Source organism: Stigmatopora argus, chromosome 14 (assembly GCF_051989625.1).
Source record: "Stigmatopora argus isolate UIUO_Sarg chromosome 14, RoL_Sarg_1.0, whole genome shotgun sequence".
In the NCBI taxonomy this organism is placed as follows: Eukaryota; Metazoa; Chordata; class Actinopteri; order Syngnathiformes; family Syngnathidae; genus Stigmatopora; species Stigmatopora argus.
In genome coordinates, this window is record NC_135400.1 from 4634580 (window position 1) to 4661655 (window position 27076).

The following is a 27076-nucleotide window of genomic DNA, read 5'->3' on the forward strand; positions in this document are numbered from 1 at the left end:
AGGGTGTCACCCACCTCTGGCCTGAAGTCAGCTGGGATAGGCTCCAGCACCCCCGCGACCCTAGTGAGGATAAAGCGGTTCAGAAAATGAGATGAGACTTTGTTTGGCTGCAGTATCCTTCGGCTTAACACATTTTTTTTTAAATTTCACTACACTTATCTTCCGACTCCATAGTGATGCACAAGACCCGCGTGGCTTGCGCACCCACGCTGCGCCCTCGGTTTTTTTAATTCTCCATTTCTTTTTTTTTCTATTGTGCACGCGTGCGTGTCTCTTATGACTCAACACTACGTCTCCTAAGCCGGACATCACGTCACATGTCAGGGTTCCCGAGTCAGGCAAGGTTTTCCCCTCCCTTCACAGATATACTCCACGGAACCTGAAAGCTGAACTGCCCACGCAGTCTGCGTGCGTCTCCGCTCCACGCTGCGCCAACACACCCGACCCGAGAGGATGGACGCGCGAACGGAGGGATGCGCGTAGATGCTTTCATTGAAAAGCACTGCAAGAAATGGTCGTTGTGATATTTTTTTAACCATTGTGGAAGTACAGCTTTAGTGGAGAAACAAGGGAGCAAAACCACGGCTCCGGGTAATCTGGGGCGGGAAGGCTGGGCGCGCTGGAGCCAAAAACTCGCGGATCATGCTTATGGAAACTTCCTATTCCGTCTCCTTAAGGTATAGTTTTCAAACACAATTTTATTTCCTATTCATCTAAAAGCTGAAAATGGTTGAATACGTTCCGAGCCAATGGGTGCACTTTTTTAATCGCATACGATGATGGACGCTCCCTATTTTCTATGAAGCCCAATAGGCTATTTCTATACCGCTATTTGTGTCTTATGACTTTTAAACAACTAACAGAGCGTGAATTTGTAGCCAAATGAACGTATTTGTTATACTGAGGTCATCAGGATCGTTAATGACTTCTCAGATGCGCGTGTCTTTCAAGAGAGTGTGAACAAAGGCCACTGGAAAAGATGAATACTAATATGTAACGAATAACAAAAATGTTTGAGCTCGACATTTTCTTCGTTCTTAAAATTCTTAAAATTGTTATTGACTAAATACAGAGCAGGATTGCAGTCACGTCTATTCTATCTCTTCCTCTCATGCCCCCCATCTCTCTCGTTTCTCTCTCACCTCTCTCCCCCTCGCTCTGACTCTCTCTCTTTCTCTCTCCGTCTCTCTCTCTCTCTCTCTCTCTCTCTCTCTCTCTCTCTCTCTCTCTCTCTCTCTCTCTCTCTCTCTCTCTCTCTCTCTCTCTCTCTCTCTCTCTCTCTCTCTCTCTCTCATCCCTCTCTCATCCCTCTCTCTCTCTCTCTTTCTCTCTCTCTCTCTCTCTCTCTCTCATCTCCCCCCTCTCTCTCTCCTCGCTCCCCTCTCTCATGCGCTCTCTCACCCCTTTTTTGCGCATTTCTTGGCTTGGAGTGCGCTCAAAAAGCTCTATTAGAACAGAGGCAGAGCAGTCCATCTGTTCATCACATAGCAACAGGAAGGGAGATAGAGAAATCACACTATTCCCACGGTGCCACACTGGCAATTTGTAACTCCAGTTACCTTCACTTGCAATGGATCTTAAACAAAGCCAATTCTACATGCCTCTTCCCCCCCCACCCCATAAAATTAAATATTTTTCCTAAGGAAAGGAAGCTTTAGCGGGGAAAGAATTTCGAGATTTAAGCTTCAAAGAAAGAATCAATCTTTTTTTTTTAAACTTCCCTTCTGAAGTGTTTTTTTCATTTTGCAATCTTTCCCCATACCCAAGCTCCCATCAAGAGATCCCCTCCCACTTTCCACCTCTAGCTAACCTCTCTCTCTCTCTTTTGACCTCCCCTCAGAGTGGCTCGGCCTGATGCTCTATCATGACTGATGGCGACAGGAGAGCGCACTTTCAGTATGCAGATAGCCAAGAGAGTCAGGAAGAGGTCTTGGAAGAGGTGAGGCTCGCAATACTGAAATCCTACCAGAGTGATGTAGAACCTGGAGGCCTCTGTGATGAGGAGTACATGGAGCGCACAGGTAGTTGTAGTCATGGAAGGAAGAGGAATGATGAACAAGGAAAAGCTGAAGTTCAGCAGCAGGAGGAAGTGCAGGAAGCAGAGCTGGAAGTGGATGTTGGACCAACACTGGAAGTTCGGATCGTAGCTCCAATACGGGATCCGGACTGCATCTCTGAGGAGGAGGAGGAGCAACCATACCCAGCCCTGGCTCCTACGGCCTTCTTCTGTATGAAGCAAACCACACGGCCACGCAACTGGTGTCTTCGTGTTGTGTGTAACCCATATCCTTTCATGACATGGAAACGTAAGCTTGACCACCAGCTGGTAAGACCAAATTTGTCCTCATTTCCAAGCTTGTAAGTAGTGAATTCAAATTGTTTACAGTTGTGTAGCAACTCTTCTTCCCTGTAGCTTATTTGGTGGATCTTTTTCATTTTTGAATTTTTTTTGGGTCATATAATTAACTTTGTCAGTGATGTGGCTTTTTCATCTTCTCAGTTGATCATTGGTCTATTATTATAATACATCCAATACATTTAAACTGGGAGGTTGGCAGCATATGAACACTTTACTCCCACTTAAAATGAATAGGATGTCTAGTGCTTTTAATGGCAGTTAATGAATTCAGAGTAAGAAAATCATATTTACATTTTTTTTACCTGTATAACACAAACACAAAATATGTCACAGCAAATAAATTTGACACTTCTTTTAAATAAATAAATTCATGTTACAATTAGAATGTTTGAAAACATACAAGTGAGTGTAAAGGTTCGCCTCTGCGTAACAATATTGTAGTTATAGTAGATATTAGGTCTGCACACTTCTTTTCAAATCTTGTTTTTAAGACCTTTAATGAAACATTTAACCTGTAAAACTCACATGATAATTTTGGAGAGTGAAAACGTATAGTGTGCATGTGGACTCTTTAAATATAGGATGCAAGTGCCTCACTCCATCACATTCAAACTAATGTTTATGTTACATGTTTATTTTTCCCCCACAATTTCATTGTACAGGTTAAAGGTCACATTCCAGTGGGAAACATTTAGATTTATCTTGGTCTCATTTTCCTTCACAGCAAATCTCATATCAGAACAACAGTGTGTACGATTTTCACTTTAAAAAAAAATTCTGTTAGGGATCTTTTTTCATTTGCATTGAATGCTTTTTATTGTCATTATACAAGTATATTGAGATATAATGCTTCGCCACTGGGCGGCTCGGTGATGCAAGTGGTTAGCACGTTGGCCTCACAGCTCTGGGGTCCTGGGTTTAAATCCAGGTCATGTCCATCTTTGTGGACTTTGCATGTTCTCCACGGGCGTGCGTGGGTTTCCTCCGGGCACTCCGGTTTCCTCCCACATTTCAAATACATGCATGGGCGGCTGATTGGACACTCTAAATTGCCCCTTGGCATGGCTGTGAGTGTGCATGGTTGTCCGTTTCCTTGTGCCCTGCAATTGGCTGGCCACCGATTCAGGTTTGTGGCCCGGAGTCAGCTGGGATAGGCTCCAGCACCCCCCGCGACCCCAATGAGGATAAAGCGGTTCAGAAATGAGATGAGATGAGAAGCTTCACCACTAAGTGCACAAATACAACAACAAACAAACAGACAAATAAATAATTGAATTGAACGTCATTGTCATTATACAAGTATAATGAGATTTTAAAACTTTCACCACAAATAAATAATATATAAATTGATAATAAATAACTAAGTCGTCCAAGTGAGATCAGCAGAGCAGAGTGGCCTTGTTCTGTCTGAAGTCCCGGATGGGTTCCATGGATTTGGAAAACGTTCGGCGGCAAGTCGTTGAAAGCGCATCACTTACTGAGTGTATAGAATCAACAACAAACAAACAAACAAACAGATAGATAATCAATATTTTTGCCCGTTTACAAACGTTGATTAAGTTTTCACACACAACAATTTTTTTTAATGCATATCAGACTTAAACTTTAGTTTAGTTGTCACAGTTTGACATTGAATTTACTTTGGTCCACTGTTATTTTTTACAGTTTTGAAACATTAAGCAATGTAAAATTAATCAGCATACTTTAACGCATTGCTCTTGACCTGGGAAAATTCACTATGATGTTTAGGTCTAAGACTGGATGAGTTTCTTTTTATTATGGTTCTACTGTTGCTTTCCATGGTGTGTGTTTGAATTATTCATTTATTCATTTATTTTCAACACTGTTTATAGTTGTCTTGGTCACGGTTGCTGGAGCATGTCCCGACTATACACCCTAGACTGGTCGCCAGTCATTCATAGGGCATTCATGAAGACAGACAACAATTCAAAACCACACCGCCACCAAGCAGGAATCGAACACACAGTCCGCGTCGAAATCAGGCAAAAGCAGCTCTGGACCATCGGGTTTGAATTTAGTTTATTTAATTAATAATTATTACAAAGGTTTTTTTGCTTTGTTTTGAAGATGTCTGGTCATGTAGTGGTTCAATTGACAGATTTCAGTCTGGTCAGGCGTGGGCTCAATTCCCGCTGGTGGCTGTATGATTGTGAGAGTGAATGGTCATCTGTCTCTATGTGTGCCCTATGGTGCAGTGGCAACCAGTCTAGGGTGTAGTCTGCCTTTTGTTCGAAATCAGATGGGATAGGCTTCAGCAACCCCTGCTACACTTATGAGGATACGCGGTACGGAAGATGAATGATTGCTTTGTTTTTTCTGGTAACTCAATAACTCCCAGTTGATGAAAGCTGCAGAAAGTGGAGGTTGCTTTTGTTTCTGGAGGTCTATCGGCTTTGCACAAGATAACTAAAAGATTATAGGTCACAGGGTCAGAAAATTGATTTTGTGATAATGTGAGAACAGATTAAAGGTAAAAAGTAAAAAAAAAACTCTGTTAGAGAAATTTCAGAGTGTGGCAGCCATACAATAACATAGAAACACATTCGCTTCTGGTTACGAAAAAAATACCCACCGTATTAATAAAAGATAAAAACATTCACATATTCTGTTTCTAATTTATCGTTTTATAGCAGCTGGAACAAACAGTTTCAAGAAACATTTCCTTCTGCACCACAGGCAATTGGTATGCTTCATTTACGAAAGTGATGCGCTATTGTACTTCTCTACGGACCACTAAAAAGTCAACAACAACAAGGTGTCAGAAGTGAGATAAATACGTATAAAATAGGTAAATCAATTCGTGTTTTATGTTGATTTTAGTCACCGTATGTTCAAGTATATTTTACGAACGCTCTCAGTTTAAAATAGGCTGATGTGCTATCAATATTCATACATGTGAAGTACAAAACAATCTAATTATTATAAATTATGAACCCTGTGACGCCTGTGATGTCTGACTAAACTTAAAAAAAATCCAAACCATGTATATTGTCCGATAACTATGAATGTTTTTCCCCCCCAACAGTGTTATGATATACTAGATTAATGCATGTTTACCAAGGATATAATACTCACTGTATCGTTGCCCTCAAACTGAGGAACACACTCAAAACATTATTCTAATACAAATTCCGGTGAAATTCTCAAGAGAACTGACTGCGTAAAGTAAAAATGTAAGCAATAACTAAAGTTAGATATTTTAGTCACTAGGGAATTCAAACACTGCCAAACGTTCTCATCATTGCATCATAGATGAGTCAGAGGAAACATCACTTTTTGCATTTTACTTGTTACATGTCTATTTGCAGCTTGTTGTATTTGCAGCAAGACTATTTCATATTTTATATTGCTACTTTGTAACTATATATTATATTATATATTTGGCTATACGCCCCTCATGTTAAGCAGGTTGATGATGTGTCTTCCAGAATGAAGCAGTTTTGTCTGCAGGCAAAAGGCATTCATTCCTTATATTTGTTTAATGATGCCCCTGTGCATGTCTCTGTCAGGCAGCCATTTTGTGCTTCAAAATCATATCATTTATTTTTATAGTATGAGACGAAATTCTTTTTCTATTTGATGTTCTGTACATGTTTGATTTGGTGTCATTTACCAGCCTTCAAGTAAAAATGGCACTTGCATAATTCTCATATGCAGGTTGTTTATCACGCATGATGTGCATCCAGATCCGTGCATCAGGAAAATAACCTGACCACCAACAGAGTAGTGGTGTGTCAATATATTGATATGGTGATGTATGACAACACTTTGAATTCATGCTTATGTGCATCTGCTTTTTTTGTTAAATGATGTCAATATTTTATAAACGAACTAACTACAAAATTTCAGTTGCCCAAAATATTCACTAGAATAGTGTCTGTGCTAACTTATTGACAGGGCTAGACATCTAATTCATTTTGACTGGAACGGGGGCGAATGAACGAGTTAATATAGAGTCATTTGTGAACAAGAATGCTGCAATATTATAGTGTTGTTTTTTTATTTAGAGAAATATTGCACTTAGTCAATATTCTCATATTAATGGGACAATAATTTATGTTGGGAAATAGAGAATGTGGCACTAAAATGTAGCTGCAATAACATCCAGGAAGTTCTGATGCGACAAACATTTTCCCTATTCCCTTGTGACTGTTATGTTGGAAGAAATTCATAGCAGTAGAGTCTGGTAGATTTTTGGTGCTAGTGTGTCCTCATTTATTTTTCCCTGTAAAAACAGGCCATCATACTCTCCTATGTAATTGTTTTGGTCTCTCTGTGACAGTTCCTTTACAACCTGTATTAAACGAGCAACCCAAAATGTGGAAAGAGCTATATTGGACTGAAAAATAATTACCATATTTTCTCACATATTAGCCGCCTCTGCATAGAAACCGTACCCTTAAAACTGCCTTGAAATCGTTGAATTTTACAATTTCTCTTGTATAAGAAACCCCCCGATTCACAATTTTCACCTTCATATTCATAGTTTCATTAGGGAGTACAAATATCAAAAATCATCGCACGTGGTATTTCTGAGATACTGTTTGAATTGAAAGGATCGTCTGCTGGTTTGCACATTCCTAAAGTGTTGCCTACAACTAGACACATTCAAAAAGGAAGTCACGTGAGCAGAACAACAAAGAAGTGTGCTCGTAGCGGTCTAGTTTTCACCTAGTCTCTGGGTGCAATAATAGCATGAGATACACATTACGCAGGTATCAAGGCTGATATTTTAATGAGCGACGAGTAAGTGAGTTTTTTCAAGTTTTATGCAAGATACGGTTAATTTTTTTCTTGAATTTTATTCTTAGATGTCAAAATAAATTTTATTTAGCGTTTTAGCTTTTTACCTTTTCTCTATTTTGAAATAAATGAGTGTATTGCCCGCATTGTCTTGTGTTATGCCGTTTGGTCTTTGTCACCTTGCAGTTTCGTGAATGTGTAAGTCGAATTTGTGCAGATATAATCTGTACCCTTGATTCTGTCATCATTTTTTTTAGACAAATACGGCATATATGCGAGAAAATACGGTATATAGCATAGATTGACTAAATTTATACAACTATAGGACGTAGAACCCATGGGGAGACATTTTGGTGTATCGAGGTGTATCCATGAACGGCATCATGGCTATATTTGCATATCAGAATGCAGAGATTTAATAAAAGGTTAATGAATCAACATTCTCATTCCCCTCATTCACCTTTGAGCCATTCTGAAACAGATTAGTATAATTTACCTGAATAATCGGGTTGGCAATCATTAGTTGGGGGATTGCCTGGAGGGAATTCCCACTTAAGATTAATATTATAGTTTCCCATGGCTGTTCAGTGCCAAATGAGCCATCCATTAAAACATGTCGGCCTGCCTCTTGGAACAGACCAGTGTTTCCCAACCTTTTTTTGAGCTGCGGAACACTTTTTGCATTGAAAAAATCTCAAAGCATACCATCATCTGAACATTTTCTGATATAAACTATGTCAAAAACTTATTTTTTCACACCGGCCTAATGTCGCCAAAAGTTGATGTCTACGGACCCAACATCTTGTTCACGTCATGTTGGGTTTGCATGATAAGTATTTGCTTTAAAACTAAAAGGTTCTAGAGATGTACTATATCTCATACTCAAACACACAGCCATCTGCATTTTGCTTTTGTCAAAGGTGTTTTTGCAGAAATGGTTGGAATTTGTTTCCTAAAAGTATCATTGCATATTGTTAAGAGTAGTAAGGTTTCAACTAGACTCAAACAACTTTAAATCCAGATTAAACACAGTGGTTGCAAGTGATTTATTTTGTACTTGAAAGTAATTGATCATGCTGACAGTAAAATGGTTTAATAGTTGGATGCACAATTAACAGAATGTCATAAGGGCCACTCAGCATCCCTCATTCATCATGTTTATGATGCTCAGCATCATTTATTGAGTGTGGTGCTCTTCGACACATCATGTGAGGAGATGTAGGTCTTAGTTCAAGCTGCAATCACATCCATGAGCAATTGAAGTTATTCATGTAATGAACACTTGACTCTTTCTAAGCAAAGTATGTATGTACACAGGAGCAGGAGATACAACTTGGATCATGTTTATTTTGATTCTTTATAGTTCATAAAATAAATGAGCCCAACAGTTAATTTAAAATACCTTCAAGCTAATGTGGACGGAAGTTTTACACAAAGTGCAAGTTGAGGGTGATAGCTTTTTTCAAGTTTGTCTGCCCAGAGGCCATTGTTTCGTTCATAATGACAAACATTTGCACATTTTCTCTCTCTCTGTCTCTGTTCAAATCTTATTTTAAAGGGCGCTGGCGGTCAAAATTCCATCTTTTCCTGGCCCAAAATTACTCTCTGTAATAAAGCATTGGTCCCAATTCAGCTGGAATTTTTACACAATTTGACATGTAAAATGTACTCGCCCTCCTGAGCTACAAGACACTCCCGGATTACGGTGTGCAGTGTCAGAAGGCGATATGTCCATATTGTTCCATTCATGAGCGTCGAATAGGGTTGTCAACTCCCAGAAAAAATTGGTAGAGCCAGCAGCCAGATAACACCGCCTACTTTTTCTATTTTTTTTAACCCAAACCTGATAGTAAGGTGCATATTTGATTGTATGATATGGAAAAACAATAAAGATCACCAATCTAAAATCTCAAATGTATTTTAAAAATTAAATTTGAGAAAAACATGTAGTTGGCACATTCTAAGTCCCAAGGTTTGAGTGCGAATGGTTGTTCATCTCCCTGTGCCTTGCAATTGGCGGGAAATCAATTTAGGGTGTCCACTGCCTACTGCCCATATAGTTGCCTGGGAGAGGCTCCAGTGCGCCCATTACCTTTGTGAGGATAAGTGGAGTTGAATGAATGAATGAAAAATGTAACTTTTAGGAAGAAATAAATGGTAATTTATCTTTTGTGATGTCAATAGTTGCTTGAAGGTTAAAATGGCATCTTTTAATGGCTAAAGAGCACAAGATGGGTAAAGAAAGATGAGTCAAGGTGAATGGATCAGGCTCAATGGGCTAGACATGGTTGATCGATCTTGAAGAGTAGGTAGAGTCATTCTGTTTTCATTCCTTTAGTATTTGTCACTATACAGTCGGTAAGGATGTTGAGAGGGACTCATGTTTCCTCCATAAATGATTACAAGTGAAAGCTGTGCCACGCATCACTGGTAAATAAGTTGGCTTTTGTGCTGAATCATTTATTAGATCAGATAAGAATAGTTACCTCTATCCGTTAAATCATGTAGCGTCCAATCATCCTTTGGCTCTGAATCTAAATGAGTTTATTATAAGTGGACATTTGCTGCCCATGCTCCCAATTCAAACGGATTGGACATATAGTATCATTGTCAATGGTAGCCAATGAATAATTGATTATGCATCTTCATGTGATGATAAATATTTGATATATGTAAATTAGTGTTTCATATTTGTAATGATTTTATTTTACCTCTTCATTGCTTCCTTCTTTTTAATACACAGGGATATAATTGCAAATATTTTTTTTAAATTCATTTTTGGATGTAGAATTGACCTTGAAGTCACCAGGTTGAGCTTCACCTTCTGTCACTAGGCAAACATTGGGGTCTTTGTTTGCATAGCTCTGTGCATCACTGCTAGTGTCAGTGTATTTATCGTTGCATATTGGTTGGTCTGTGTTTGTGTTTGATGACTCATTATATTTGGCCAGTACTTGTGCTAACAGCAGATTGGAGGTCATGAGGTGGGCATCACTGTGGAGACGAAGCGATCCTGCCTCATTGAGGTATTAAGTGCTCGCACACTCCACACCTCTCATAATGTGTGTGTCTTGTCTAACTCTGCATACACTGTATTTCTTAGGGTTTCTCTGAAGGAAAGTTTGATCTATCTCATTCTATTTTCCAATTCCGTTAAGAAGCTGATTAGCTGCTGTATTATCTTCCCATGCTTTGGTTCTTGTGAAGTGCTTAAAGAATAATATCTTTCATGTTGAAGCTATAAATATGAGGGCATCGTTTGATCAATGTAAAAGTTAAGTCGCTTGAGTCTACAAGAGTCATGTTAGCTACCTCGTGTTGTGTCATGTACTTCATATTGTCAGCTGCAAATACACGAATAAAAATTGAGAATATACTTTCAAAATCAACTTTTCAATATTACATAACAGAAATTTCTGGCGGCCCGGTGGATTGAGTAGTTAGTACGTCGGCCTCACAGTTCTGAGGTTGTGGGTTCAAATCCAGGATGGTCCACCTGTGTGGCATTTGCATGTTTTCCACGGGCTTGCATGGGTTTTTTCCGGGTACTCAGGTTTCCTCCTACATTCCAAAAACATGCATGGTAGGCTGATTGGACACTCTAAATTGCCCCTGGGTATGAGTTTGAAAGTGAATGGTTGTCCGTCTCCTCGTGCCCTGCGATTGGCTGGCCACTGATTCAGGGTGTCTCCCACCTCTGGCCCAAAGTCAATCAACCCTTGTGAAGATATAAGCGGTTCAGATAATGAATGAATGAATAGAAGTTTCTGCGTTTGGCTGGCGACCAATTGCGTGGAGCCCATATTTGGCTGGGACAGGCTACAGCGAACCTTCTGAGGATATGGAAAATGAATGAATTCAAAAGCTTCCTTGACAGTTCCAGCTCAAGCATAATAATGATTGTCTCAAGTACAGTGGATCCTATTTGAGCGCAATTCTTTCTCGGACAACGATAACGTTTTGGAATCGTTCTCCTTGATTATTAGCAAAATCTTAAATTATGTCATTTTCAAAGTGTTAAAATCTATTAAATTAATTGCATCAAATATCAAGAAGATAACCTCTCTACACTACATTTAGTGTTTGTAAAGCTTTCCAATAATGTAAATACATTTTCCTCTTAGCGGTATCACAATCGCTGTTTGCAGTGTTTATATTTTCACTGCAAACATGAAAAAAAATCCACCATCCGCTTAAATTGTAAAAAGTCAGTTATGTGAGTAATCATTGCTTGCAAATACATCATGGCAAGCAAACAAATTCAAGCCCTCACATGTTTTAAGATCTGTGCTTGTGTGTGCGTGCGTGTGTGTGTGTGTCTGTGTATACAAGCGTGAGTAAAATAGAGATAGACACGTGTGTATGCATGGGTTGAAAGGGATATCAACTGCCGTGCCATGTTTTTGATAGAAAAAGTTGTGGTATTACTTCCAGTTCGGGGGCTTTTTATCTATCCCTGGCTCATTGTTTACACACACACACACACACACACACACACACACACACACACACACACACACACACACACACACACACACTTCTTCTAGAAACAATTTGGAAGGCAGCTCTGACTCTGACATTTTTATTTGTGCATGTAAGAAGGAAAATAGTGTTCAAATTTAAATTGGCCTGGTTGGCGAGGGGTTAATGCATCTGCCTCACAAATCTGGGGTTGAGGGTTTGATCCCAGGTCGGGCCAACTGTGTGGAGTTTGCATGGTCTCCCTGGGTTTGTGAGTTTTTTCCAGGTACTCCAGTTTACTCCCACATCCTAAAAGCATGTGTGGTAGGCTGGTTAAACAGGTATGAGAATGAGGGTGAATGGTGTTCCATCTCTTTCTGCCCTGAGATTGGATGGACACCGATTCAGGGTGTCCCCTGCCTGGTGTCCATAGTTGCCTAGGATATTCTCTAGTACCCCCTGTGTTTTAGAAAATGAATGAATGTTCAAATTGCTAGTCTGCCTATTTGATCAGGGATGGGAAAACTATTCCACAAAGGGCCACAGTAAGTGCAGGTTTTCATTCCAACCCATAAAGAGGACACCTTTTCACCAATCTGGTGTCCTACAAGTGCAATCATTCGATTGAAGTCAGGTGCTTCTTGTTTTCTGCAGAAATCTCATTGGTTAAAGTGTCTGTGCTGGATCAGTTGGAATAAAAACCTGGACTGGTTTGCTCATCCCTGTATTAGATGAAGACTACTGAAATTAGTCTGAAAGTAGTCTCCCCTCAGGTGAAGTAAGATCATATTTCTTATTATGTTTTCATCTAGGACAGGGTGATCCAAACTATTCCACAAATGGCCACAGTGAGTGCAGGATTTTGTTCCAACTGATCCAGCACAGACAGTTTAACCAATGAGGTTTCTTCTTAAACCAGCAGCACCTGACATTGACTGTACCAGCAATCAACTGGTTACACTTTTAAGACACCAGTATGGTGAAAATGTATCCTATTCTTCATTTGGAATTAAAACCTGTACCCACTGCGGCCCTTGGGGACTGGTTTGGAAACTGGTGATCTTGGGCATGAGTCTTAGTCCCAAACTCAGGGCTATGGGCCAAATCCAGCCATCACATTACTAATGTATAGTATGTGGTTCTAAAGCTAGTAATCATGTCTTCATTCTCCTCGAATCTGGTCCAGATTTGCAATTTTATTTTTATTTTTTATTTATTGCAAGCAATGTTTTGAAAGCCACCCATTTTTGGAAAAAAACAATTGAACAAAAATAATATTGCTTTCCCTCTGTGGCCCATGACAAAATTGGTTAGACCTCTTAATCAAAGGGAAGGATTGGGTATTTCTCTGCTATCATCTGGATGCTGAGGAAAGCACACTATCAGCAGTTGTAGTTCATCAGTGGATCAATGCCTCTGTGGTGAAAGGTTTAAATTGGAGGAGGTACTGTTCAGGGTCAAAGGGTCCAGTATTGAGTTTCATGAATCTGCTCTCAAATGCTCAAAAGCATTCCTAATTTGAAATATAGTTTACCCTCAGTACAGGTCAGTGATTGGAGTCGTGCATCAGTCACTTTATGTCCTTTACCCATCCTTTTTTCGGTCTTCCACCAGTGTCCATGTCACATAAAATGCATGGCTGCTGTGCCCTCAGCTGTAAACAGACACCTGCCACCTGTAAGAAATCCCCCGCATGTCAGCAGCTGAACTGTTCTTCAACCTGATACCATCAGACAAGCCCAATTGGCCATGTTCCCCATGGATTTAAACCGTCCTACTGCTACCTCCCAGAAAAAAGGCACAGCCAATAATACTGATAGAGTAACAGGCTGTTAGAGGGACTGAATTAATGCATAATTTATGTGAAAGACATTTCCCTCTAATGTCTGCCTGGCAATTCTTTTTACGTAGTCTTATATATTTTTGCTGGCCCTTACTTAGCGCGTGTTTCTGCTGGACATCATCGAGTAGATGGTTATTGAATGATGCATACTTTGCTTCACTCTTCAAAATAGCTAATTACTGTATGCCCCTATCCTAACTTTCTTTTTAAAGATATTCTTCAGTTAAAAACGCATGCTTGAATGATTATTTTATTTTATTCAACTAACAACTAACTACTGTACGTGATACTGAAAGCTATTAAATTACCGTATCCTGTTTAGGTTTTGGAAATGTGTGAGTACTACTACTATATATTACATACTAAATTCTAGTGGTAATTTTAGTAACCTGTTGGATCTGGTATTAAAAACTGGATTTTTTTTTTTTAATTACAGCTATTCATTGCGGGAGCATATTGATTAACTATTGGGATACACAGTGTTGCAATGTATGACCATATTGTCATATCTCTATCCAAGATCCCACTCACGAGAAAGGGTTAGGAAAGAACCCTTGTTGAAGCAAGGATAATCACTTTCTTATTGTTGACTGCAAATTCAGTTGACAAAATGCAAACATGCTGTGAAACTAAGGTTAGTAGCATTTACAGCCAGATTAATTATATATTTTAGTGTATGGGTTAATTGGCAGTTACAATGATATAGTGAGATGAAGTCCACTCGTAGGGAAAAAAAGGGAGCAAATGTAATTGGATGAAGTGCATCTCCACATGTGACACAGGAAAACTTCATACTCACTAATTTAGATTTTAAAAAGCACTGACTATCTCAAAAGGAAGCTAATGTTTTGAGGAGAAACTGGGAGCACAATTATGTTCAGTACAGAGACATAGAGTTTAAGATCATCATTTACATGTGTTTTTAGATCACATTTCCTTGTTGTTTTTACTGTTAAATGGGTGAACCACTATTCTTAGAGTTTTTCTTATTGAAAATTGTGTGTGTATTTTTTGCAAATGTGCACATTTTTCTGACATTTTAGTAGTTTCCCCACAACCCTGGATAACATAGCAAGCAACCTTTGCCTTTTTTGCTGATTAAATTACTGTCTGAAAGATGCTTGTCATGATAGAAATGCATACAAAGAGAAGCAGTCTGTTTGATGTAGCCCCTTTTGCGAGGACAGCTTTTTTTGTTTTGCACAACAATGTTTGGGGAGCAGAACGTCAGAACTCCTCCCTCACGTGCCCAAACACACTCTCTCCGCTACTAATTTGCAGATTTCTTCTGCAGAGTCAGCTCTGATGTTGAAACCAGCATTTAAACAGCGGCATGTGTTGGAGTACATGCAAAGATGAACACGTGTGTGAGGATCCTCACCCATGTGAGTGTGTGTGTGTGCTTGTGTGTTCGTCGGGTTGAGAATAAGTAATGCAGCGATGGATGAATAAATAAAAGATCTGGGATACCCATCAGCATCCAGCACTATGTTGTCATGGCAATGCCAACAGCGCAGCAGAGTTTGTGTGTGTATGAGAAGCAAAGGAGAGCTTGAAAGCATATCTCTGCAATGGTTCATCTTGTGTCTTTTCCCTTATTCAATATCGCGACCCTTTAAATGTAACTAAAGGCATATACATTTTACTACTACCGTATAACAATAGATGTTAACATCAATTTCTGCAAAAAATAATGTAGGTTTCACGTCCTTTCCAAACCCTTCTTGAATGTGTTTATTTACAATGTACATATGTACAGTGACTAGGTATACTAATATTCAGACACCCTTGATTATTTTCATGCTTTTTTATGTTGTAGTCATTTCCTGATGCATTTTCGTTATTTCTAAGGATGACCTTGGTCCGATCAGAAATCAGACATGGTAGCGTCATTTTGAAAGGATAAAGAAGATTGGATTTTTAAAATGTATTTATTTTTATTTTGGAATATTAACTCAAGGGATTCCTTTCACACTAATAGACATCCAATCTACTTTGACTGAGAGGGGTGAGAGCATTGTTTGATCGTTGGGGACCCCCTTTAAAATTGGATTGGATGTCTATTGCCATCAATGGCAGTGAAATATTATCATTCAATGGACTTCATGTCTAAAACTGCCAATTGAAGTGAATGAATTAAGACTAATGCATACAGCTGGATACTTACTGTATTTTCTCGCATGCGCGCTGTATTTGTCGCTAAAAAAATGATGACTGAATGGAGGGTACGGAAACAATTTTAAGGCAATTTTAAGGGTACGGCTTATATGCGGAGGCGGCTAGTATGCGAGAAAATAAGGTAATTGTTGTTTCCTAATCTCCCCGATTTATTAAATTGGTGAGTTTACTTTGCATTACCCAATTCAATTTCTGTCTTTCAGCAAACAAATCAACTGTAATGAATACAGTACATAACCACTTTGGCAGATGTAATGCGAGTTAGGAACTTGAGATTGGTTGAAATTTTAGGCATTCTAAATGACACTGACTTTACACTTTTACAACAACAGGGTGAAAACTTGACTTTGGAACAATCTAACTTTCAGTATTGTGCTGATAGATCTATCTTTTGCTCAAACATCTTTGTTCTGCAATGCATTCCCTGAACACAAACAAATGGCAAATGGCAATACACAGCCACTTCAGTTAAAGTCAGGCTTTTAAACAAAACCTGCACCCCACACACTCCAGCTAGGTCAGCTGCCTCGTGACAGTCTTTAATCTTGGTCTAGTGCCGTGTGCATGTGTAGGGGTCCGTGTGTGTGTGTTTGAACTGTAATAATAAGGTCCATTAGACAATAGACGCAGGGCCACCAAGCAGAGCCTTTCTTCATTAAAACCTAATTGACATTTACAGAAGTTAAATACAATCACATAATGGTGAAAACAAGAAATGATTGTTACGGCCAAAACAAAACGCATGTCTTGTGTAGGAGTGGAAATCCACACTGCATCAGTTGTCTGTGTGCACTATTGGTTATGTTTACATGAACAAAATTTATTCAATCTGATTAGAGTTCAGATTAAATTTATGATCGGAAGCACTGTTGTCAAGGCCACTGATAATGTATTTGCGTTTAGAAGGAAAATGATTTACACATGCAAAGATTGCGAAAATATATCGTAAATAATAGAACGGCTTACAGTCCAGTGCAGATTTTTAAGGGCCAATGAGCGAGATGTCTTCAGTAGGGTTGTCAAAAGTATCAAATGTTGGATTTGGATACAAAATGTGATTGCAAAAGTCTTGATCTTTAGTTGCTCGTGGCCGGATGATTCGCCTAAAGACGTTTCGCCGACGGACGTTTGACAGACGGACAGGTCGCTGAATGGACGTTCCACCAAACGGTCAATCGGCCGAACGGAGCTTCGGCCGAGCGGAGGTTTCGCCGGCGCGCTCGCCCCGCCCCCGGATCGTGTGTGTACAAGTTTTTCAACCTCGGCCCGCGGGCCATATACGGCCCGTTAGGATTTTTAATCCGGCCCGCCGAGTAGGTAAATCATATCATCGGAGGGGTTTCTCCCCAAATACTAGTATTTGTATTTAATAATTAAACGCTGTTTTAAGATGGATTTTGAAAAATTTCTGGAGCTGCAGAAATTCAGCGGGGCGTCGTCCAACCCAGTCCGCTCACGGCACACTATTCTCGGATAGGCTCGGGGGAACCCCCGCCGATTTTTAAAGTGCTCAAACTCGGGAAATATATGGAGCTCGATAATGAAACTCAGCATGTGTCATTAAAATCCGCCCACGAAGCTCTGTTCCCGGGGAGAAACCCCTCCGATGACCGTAGGGATATGATTTACCTACTCGGCGGGCCGGATTAAAAATCCTAACGGGCCGTATATGGCCCGCGGGCCAAGGTTGAAAAACTTGTACACACACGATCCGGGGGCGGGGCGAGCGCGCTGGCGAAACCTCCGCTCGGCCGAAGCTCCGTTCGGCCGATTGACCGTTCGGTGGAACGTCCATTCGGCGACTTGTCCGTCTGTCAAACGTCCGTCGGCGAAACGTCTTTAGGCGAATCATCCGAGCACCTTAGTTGCTTGTTTGTTTTCATCTCAACTCATCTAATTTTCTGAACCACTTTATCCTCATTGGGGTCATGGGGTTTGCTGGAGCCAATCCCAGCTGTCTCCGGGCAAAAGGCGGGGGACACCCTGAATCAGTGGCCAGCCAATCGCAGGGCACAAGGAGACAGACAACCATGCACACTCATACCCATACTTAGGGGCAATTTAGAGTCTCCAATCAGCCTACCATGCATGTTTTTAGAATGTGGGAGGAAACCCACACAGAGAACATGCAAACTCCACACAGGTGGACGTGACCTGGATTTGAACTCAGGAACCCAGAGCTGTAAGGGTGACACACTAACCCCTCGCTCCACCGGACCGCCCTTGTTTGTTTTCACATATCCTGACTTTGGAGCGGGCTGTGTGGAATTGATGCCGATTCGGTGGCAGTGTGGTTGTGAGTGTGAATGGTTGTCTCTTTCTATGAGTGCCCTACGACTGACTGTTGACCAATTTAGTGTCCAGTCCGCCTTTTGCCTGAAGTCAGCTGGGATAGGTCCCAGCACGCCATGACCCTGATGTGGAGCAGTGGTGTTGAAGATAAATGAATGAATAACCGTGGGTCATCAGAAATTTATTGGCATGCAGTAAATCGTATTTTTCCACAATGCTTCAGGATAATTCAGGATATCTTTTTTTGCCATTTATCTCAATGGTTGATATGTTCCAGTTGGGCAAGTGGGTTGGCCATCTACTAGTTGATCAAAAAATAACTTCGTTTCAGGGTTTCACTTTTGTTGTATCAAAAATAGTGTCAATTATAATGGGCGTGGCTTATAGTATAGCATAGTATGTTAGGGTAGAGTAGTTTAGAGTAGAGTATAGCAAAAATTACAGAATTTTTGGTGTTGTAACGTCATAACATCTTGGATAAGTGGGCAACAAAACCTAACAATCTGGAGCAGTTCCGTTCTGTTGCCTAGTAACGAGGTATAGTTTCTAGTCAAGTCTCTTCACCAAGATGAACCAACTGTCCTTGACTTGTTTCTATTATTTCTCTCGCCCACACTTCTCACATTTTTCTCTCTCTCTCTCCATTGGTCTCTCACCAAAAATCCCGAGGTTGCTTTAAGTTTTACTTCCTGGCTTCATTTTGCACATGACCACAAAACAGAATGTGCACCTAACACTGCACATGCGCACTCCCACTAAGGTCAGCCTCTATTGTAGACAAAGCACAGACTCTTGCTGCAAGGAGTAAGCGAAGTAGGGAAGCTACATATTTTAAGAACTCCTGGGAGACACAGTTACCGTATTTTCTCGCACATTAGCTGCCCCATATATAAGATGTACACTTAAAATTGCCATAAAATAATTGAATTTTACAATCTCTCTCGTATAAGACTTCCCCTGATTCACAAATTTCACCTCCATATTCATGGTGTTGATAGAGAGTACAAATGTGTTACTTTGAAGGCAAAATATTTAGAAAAAATATCGCACGTGGTATTTCTGAGATACTGTATGAATCGAAAGGATCGCCTGCTGGTTTGCGCATTCCTAAAGGCTGTTGCCTGCAACTAGACAAATTCAAAAGGAAGTCACTTGAGCAGTACAACCAGGAAGTGTGTCCGTAGCCATCTAGTTTGTAATTCCTAGGTAAGATGGCGGCGCTCTGAGCGAGCAATGGGAGGCACAAGTAAGTGAGTTTTTCACGTTTTATGCAATACTGGTTCTTTCTTGAATTTCATTCATAGATGTCAAAGTTAATTTTGTTCAGCGTTTTATCTGTTTATCTTTTCTCTATTTTGAAATAATTTACTGTATCGGCCACATTGTCTTGCATTATGGTGTTTCTTCTTTGTCACCTTGCAGTTTCGACATGTCAAGTCTAATTTGTGCGCATTTAAGCTGTACCCTCGATTCAGTCATCATTTTCTTTGCGACAAATATGGCATATATGCGAGAAAATATGTTAGGCAGTAATTCTTATTGCCTCACTTTACAAGAACTGGATTTCAAGTATGTTTATATAATTGGAATGTCACTCATCTCCTCATCTGATTGGAAATTGGGCCTGATCGTGTCATTTTTCTAGATGCATTTAGTTATTTTTACTTTTAAGTATTGACTCCTAGGTCTGACTAACGACCATTCTAGAGTGTAGTTCGCCTTTTGCCGGAAGCCAACTGTGATAGGTTCCAGCACACCGCGACCCTGGCGTGGACAATATGAAATGAACTCTTTGTCTGCCATTGATGGTGATTGATGTCCATTCCATGTTGACAGGGAGGCCTGGCTGTCAAAGAAAATTTAACCCAATCGCACTCAATGAAACTGAAACATGATCACTCATAGCCAACCTTCCCATTTGCAATGGATTTAATATCTATTTCTGTCAATGGCAGTGAATGAGTTAAGGACAACAAGCACCAAAATTAGGCAATGGTATTGAACAGCACAACTGATGTCATGTTATTTTGTTTACTGTTAACTACTAAATTGTAATTATACTACTAAAGGTACTAAAAAAACCATTAACCTTTAAAAAAGGCAGTTTCCGTCTTCCGTTGTGTCAATAAATCCCTTACACTAACACTTTACCCACTATACAATGAATTAAGATATAGAGGAAGTGTGATGGGTTTGGAGCTCATCCAATTTAGAAGTTTTATTCCTTGTGATCTTTGTGCTTCAGAGAGTCCCGTTGTATTACTGCAATATTATGCGTTCAAGAGCAGAAGCTGAGCTAAATAAGGTCTTGATTATTGTTAGTGCTCACATTACATGGATTTATTGCCTGTTTGGAGAGTTTATGTTAAGATAATGGCACCCTAACAAGAATAGCAGTGTAATCACTTTTTTATTCACTGTTTTGTGATGAATGTGCATGGTAAAAAGTGGCATGAAAATGTGCAAAGGCATAAAAAATAAACCATTTCTAGAGGCCTACGGGAAATTAAGTTGTCAAAATCCAGGAGAACAGCATATTGGCCATGGTTTTCAAATTAAACAGTCGACTCTTTTGGGAAAAATTTCTGTTGTCACTATGTTCATTATAAAACACAGTGGCTTTTCATTTGCGTTAAATATCATTCATTCATTTATTTCTCATACTGCTTATCCTGGAGCCTTTCCAAGCCAAGTACGGGCAACAGGGACGGGACACCTTGAATTGGTTGTTAGCAGGGCAGAAGGAGACGGACAACTATTCAACTATTCACGCTCACACTCATACAAAGGGGTAATTTAGTTCAACCAACGGACTATGATTTTTTGGGGATGTGGGAGTGTAGTACGCTGGAAAACCCATGCACCCTCGGGGAGAACATGGAAACTCCAAACAAGAAGGTCGGAACTCACAGGGGATTGAACCCTCAATCTTTGAACTGTGAGGCAGGCGTGTAAACCACCGTTCCACTGGGCTGCCTTGTTAAACAGCAGTAAATGCATTTTCATTCCATGCATTAGAAAGTGACAGGAATACCAGCATGATGGGAATTTTAATGTAATTTAAGAAGTTGCAGAATTTGGGTTTAGACACCTCATTTATGCATACACCATCTTTAAAATCCCCCTATTTAATTAAAACTACAGGATGGGGCAAGTTAAGCAGTGATTCTTTCTGACTTGTTAGTAGTGCAATGCTTCTTTGCAACTGATTAAATCTTTGACATTAGTGCTAAAATTAAATGTAGGACAGAAATCTGTGATGCAGAACGTAGCATTCCTTTTCAGTGAAACAATTCTCAGACAAGTAGATGTCAATTGTAGTTTATTTTTTTTTTTTATCTCTGCAGCCTCCGTTATTCTATTACAGTGCAACTTTGTGTAGGTTACCCTACAGCAGGGATCCCCAAACCGGTCCTCGAGGGCCGCTGTGGGTGCAGATTTTTGTTCCAACCGATCTAGCACAGACATTTTGACCAATGAGATTTCTTCAGAAAACAAGAAGCATCTGACTGCAATCCACCGATTGCACTTGTTGGACACCAGATTGGTGAAAAAAGGTGTCCTCTTTCTGGGTTGGAATGAAAACCCGCACCCACTGCAGCCCTTTGTGGAATAGTTTGGAGGCCACTGTCCTACAGTGTATATGTGGGTATGACTATTACTAGGTTCACGCTGTGTCTGTGAATGTTCACGCAGCCTTCTGGTCATTGGCATGAATGGAAGTGTCATAATTGAGTCAATGAATACAGTAATCCCTCGAATATCACGGTTAACGTAGACCAGACATGGCCGTGATGAACGCAAAAACGCGAAGTAGGATCACCCCCATTATTACTACCCCAATACATGTTTTCGCCCCTATACAGAAATACAAATACACAAGTACAATTACCAAAAGGGACAAAATAATAACTGTCTTGGTGGTTTTGGCATAAATAGCCATCAATGGCTGAGTGTTCAAGATTGGTTGTGATTGCGTTGTTCTTGCCTTTCCTAGGTTCTTACATCGTGTGCCTTTTCGGAGAGGCACCAAGCAATAGCCGTTATGTGCCAATTTGGACAGTACTAATCTCTTTTCAGATACTCTGTATTGTAATTCAGTGATTTCTGGGTAAATAACAACAGATTTTAACTGTACTATTTTTACAAATTTGTCTGCTTTTGACTTATAAGTTACATTTAGATAGATATTTTTAGTGTAATATGTGGTACTCCACTGCGTGAAGATGTTTTTAAGTCTGAGCTGGCCAGCAGCCAAGTTTCACAATATCTTTTATTCTTGCTAAGTTTCCTGTGCAACAGACATTTCTTTCTTTTGTTAACATTTGCAGCAATGCATCACACAACCCTCTCTTACTTGCCCTGGAAGCTATAACCGCTTGTATTTGTGTCAAATTGTGTAGGAGGTTATCCTAACTGAGCACATCTTGATGTTTGGGAGACCTTGCATATTATTTCCTAATTTGGTAACTGACATGGTGAGCCAGGCGGTATGTGTGTGTGTGTCCCTGCTTGTGGGTGAAAAAGAATGTGTCTGGATGCTTTATAGTATAATTTATTTTTCTGAATGATTCATATCAAGTTAAATGAATGTGTGTGCTCCATGTCCAGGAATGTTTCTCTATGTGAGGTTATTTATTGAAAAAATACCGTATTTTCACACCTATAGGACCTGAAAGGGCGGCATCTCATTTGCAGCTGTATTTTCAGTTTTTTGCCCATAGAAAAGGCGCTTCATTTCAAAGGACGCGCTTCAATGGTCGTGCTAGCATCACGAACACATTAGCATGCATGCTAGCGTATGTGGTAAAAAAGGCAACATGGGCAAACCTGAGTTTGATTTTGTCTTATTGCGTGTTCACAATAATATAAGTAAAAGCATTCAAACATCTACAAATCTGTTAAAGTTCTCATCTTCTGTATCCGACATAAATAGTTCGGCCACGTGGGCGAGTTCGCCGACAATGCGGGATTACATCTCATTGTCAGGGTCAAACTTGTCGCCATGGGGTTTTGTAATAGTGATTTCAGCTTTGATGAAAGCTATAGTGCTCTCCGGCACTTTGGCCCAGGCATCGACAATCGATTCCAAACCGTCACGTAATTCTTGCGACGCTACCTGTCAGTCTTTGTATAGGACTACTATGTTTGCCATCCGACATTCATCACTCCTAAGCCCTTTGCAACGCTGTTTCTCCTCGCTGTTATATCGTGTTCGATCCATGGCTTTAGTCCATTTTCCAAGCGTTCACTCCCACATTCTGTTGTCATTCATGTCAGGCCTTTCCTCTGTATAGCTCTGATGTGTTGTTTCTTTGAGTATTGAAAGTTGAGAGTTCTTTTGAGTGTTTAAAGCGCTACGAGGACACGGAAGTCAACTGGCTCACCACTCGTCTGTGATGTTTTGAATGAATTTACCGTAATGCTTGGAATACAAAGGGTGGGGGATTTTTAGGGTGAACCTTCGCTGGGTTGATCGCAATAAGGAATGTGTCGGCTAGAAATGAAACCAGTCAGTCAAGCGGTCAGGGTCATACAACATTTTTAATTTAGTGCATAACCAAGGTGCACCGACTGATTGGGTGCCCTGTCCATTTTAGAGAAAATTTTAGACTTTTAAGTGTGCCCTATAGGTGTGAAAATATAGTTTATTGATTTGGATGAAGTTCTCCTTTTTTGTGGCTGATAAAAGGAGATATAAAGAAAAGATTGTTATTTGTCAAGTCAAAATGTCTCAATTTGAATGAGACTGTTCAGGATCCAATTCAAAATGATCAATAAGAGACGATCTCACATAATTAGTAAAGAAAGTTAGAGGGGGATTCATGTTGGTAGATAAAAAAAAAACATGTTTTGTTGATGATTCTTCATAAATCTGACATTCCATTACACAAAAATGTAAGAGTGAAAATTATGGTCCAAAAAATGTAGACACAGCAGTTGGGTTGGGGTGGCTTAATATTTTTAAACAATTTGAAGGAAATAAACATCCTGCTTGGGCTCTGCACATTGCACCACGACCAAAGATCCATCAGAGACTAAAACCCTTTTCCAGTTATGCAAACACAGACAGCCATTACTAGGGAAGTGTGAGTGCTGTTAAGGCAAATGGGGCTCAATACACTGTTCTGTAATATTAAGCAACACTTTTTCCGTATTTTTTTATGCACCCTTATGCACTGGACGTAAACAGTCTGTTAATTTCCCATCTGTCTGACTTCAATTAACATGTAATACCTCTATCACCACAGGGGGTTCTTTAGTAAGTTCGATACATTGAACTTGGTTAAGGCACAAGCCATAGTCTGTTTCTTTGTAAAATAAACACATAAAGCAAAACACCAGTTTTAGTCAATGGCGCAATTGTTTTGCAAGAAAGGGCTTTTTGATTTATTTATTTATTTTTTGTTGGGTTAAGGCAGGGGTCGGGAACCTTTTTGAAAGATAGAGCCATAAATAATTCCTATTTTCAAATGTTATTCCTTGAGAGCCATAATCACAATTTAAAAGTCAAAATACATGAAAATGTGCAATTTTTTTAGTCATTTAACATAGTTACGCTGTTGCTAATCAATGAGTATCAATGAGAGAATAGATGCAGAAGACTCTAATGAAAAAAAAAATAATGCCACAGTGCCGATGTGACGTTCCTATTGGTGCGTTCGGGACTCCGCTCTCTCACCACTGGTTTTCATATTTTAGCTCAGAGCCATATGCACCCATCAAAAGAGCCACATGTGGCTCCCGAGCCATAGGTTCCCTACCCCTGGGTTAAGGGGTTAAAACACTGTTATATGACTAGAATCTTGGGATAGCTTTGTTCAAAACTTTTTTACCTCTATAAAACATCTCCGAGGTATTGAATCGGAACTCAGTATTGATGGATCTTCAGAATCACGTGACTCGTATTCGTAATCATGAAAAAATATATGTATCTTCCCCTTTTCTGACAGATGACCTAATAAATATGTCAAGCCTTGTATAGACCAGTCTACTAATTTTGGTGATTTACATTTTGGAGGACTCATATTAAAATACCAAAAGAGAACAAACAGACTTTCCCACACAAGCTTCCTGGATTTTTGCTGACCTTTTTGGGGATGAATTGAATTTTATTGTTCCATGGCCAGCAAAGGATGTCAAATAGCAGTGTGCCTTGAATGGTTTGCATCTCAATGTACTGTACAGTCTGATCTAATGGGAGCTGATTTATCCCCAAGGTCGGAGATGTTTTGACCTTTCCTTTCAATGGTGGGCTCGCTCCAGGGGAAAAGGCAGTCAAGGTTTTGGATTGTGGTAAGAATAGAATATAACTATATCTGTTTGGGAAACTCCCAATGGCAATTTTATTGATAGTGTAAAAGCATAAAAATGTATTGTGTGAGGTCAGTTTTAAATAGACATAGTATGTGAAAATATTTCGAGAGTAAGGCTTCTGGAGTGGAAATGAAAAATAACTGTACATGTTAAGGGTACTGTATTTTCACGACTTTGCAGCGCATCGTATTTTTAGCCGCAGTGTCAGTAACGAGTGCTATTTCTGTATTTTAAACACACAAAGGACGCACCGTTTTTATAGACACAGCCAGGCATGGCAAAACACACACCAGCTTAAACATGCACCCTACACCCACACGCTAAAAACACGCTTTTAAAAAGGCAACGGAAGCAAAACTGAGTTCGGTTGTACTTCATTTAGCCATTTTACAATGTACTCACGGCATCATTTCATTTTCGTGACTTGGTCGCAAATCAAAAGTGACGGCGAGCCGTGAAAAAAGCCATCCGGTCGCTTGACATATGCCTCACATGCCATAATCTCATGTTGCGGTTCGATATTCATCCATATTTTATATATATGTATATATGTATATGTATATATATATATATATATATATATATATATATATATATATATATAGTTCGCAGTCTAGCTTTGAATGCTCTGTTGACGCCAACATCTAGCGGCAGGATTTCTTTTGTAATTACAGCCGAAATGACGGCGAGCACCAAATTAGTGTGCTCGCCGTCATACTGGCATATTGACAAAAGAACTATTCAGTAGTACCTCGAGATACGAGCTTAATCCGTTCCGGAACTGCGCTCGTATGACAAGATTCTCGTAACTCGAGCGGAAGTTTCCCATTGAAATGAATGGGAAACAAATTAATCCGTTCCAACTCTCTGAAAAAAACACCAAAAACAGGATATTGGATTGAAAAAAATGTTTTATTTCTTATAATTCGCCATATATTGACAAAGTAATAAATAACGAGTGGTTTAATAGAAATAAAGTGTTTAATCTAACTGAAATTGGGCGGATTTCGCCGAGGGGAGAGGGGCACAAAAGGGGCGGGGGGCTTCGTTTTTTTTTCCCCACACAACGCACTCGTAAACGGAACAAACACTCCACCCTCACGTTCGCTATCGATGGGCTGTTTGCTGTCGTACTATTCCTTTCAAAATATTCCGAAATTGATGCACACAAATGTCCTCACAATCGGATAACGCACGACCACTTGCCAACGAGCAGCAGTCTTTTATCAGCGATCGCGCCGCTGCTCATGGGAGCTTCGGGGGCGCTGGCTAGCGGCTCCTTTTAGCTTGTAGCATCTGTGTTCGCATCCCCTCGAACGGCGCCTATGATAGAGTGCCATTGCCTGTCGGCGTTGTGTGCACGAGTATACTTCATTACCCAGAAAGCCCTCTTTTCCCCCGCGCATGCGCGTTGTGCGTTTCCTAGTCTGAATAACTCATCCGGTGCTCGTAAATATTGTTATACACGAAAGATATGCAAAAAAAAATGCCATGGCCACCTGGCTTGGTCGCATCACAAAATTTTAACCGCATCACGGGCGAATTATTCGATCGAAATTTCCCCCGTAAGACGAGCATTTTGTATGATGAGCGGTCGTATGACGAGGTACCACTGTATATCCCAGCAGTCACTGCGCAGTACTTTTTCTACGGGCAAAATAGTAGAGTTGGGGGCTGCTTGCCATAGTTGTGAGAGCTGTAGAGGATGATGTACCCTATCGACTGATTTATTTTATTTTATCGTGATAACATTTTTAGTATTGGTCCATATATAAAGCGCACTGGATTATGAGGCGCCGTGTCTATTTTGGAGAAAATTTAAGACTTTTATGTGCGCCTTATAGTCGTGAAAATATGGTACC

The 27076-nt window shown here is 40.0% G+C and overlaps 1 protein-coding gene across 2 annotated transcripts in view; it reads left to right on the plus strand.

Moving 5' to 3' along the window:
* The first annotated feature begins 264 nt into the window (after positions 1 to 264).
* cacna1ha (calcium channel, voltage-dependent, T type, alpha 1H subunit a) overlaps positions 265 to 27076 on the plus strand; it is a 99465-nt gene continuing 72653 nt past the window's right edge. Inside the window, exons 1-2 of one of the 2 annotated variants that reach the window (XM_077618423.1) lie at positions 265 to 677; positions 1841 to 2282. In XM_077618423.1, coding sequence (XP_077474549.1) covers positions 1865 to 2282 — 418 coding nt within the window. In that variant the 5' untranslated portion in view covers positions 265 to 677; positions 1841 to 1864. The remainder of the gene's footprint in view (positions 678 to 1840; positions 2283 to 27076) is intronic. The other variant, XM_077618424.1, reaches the window with a different exon arrangement.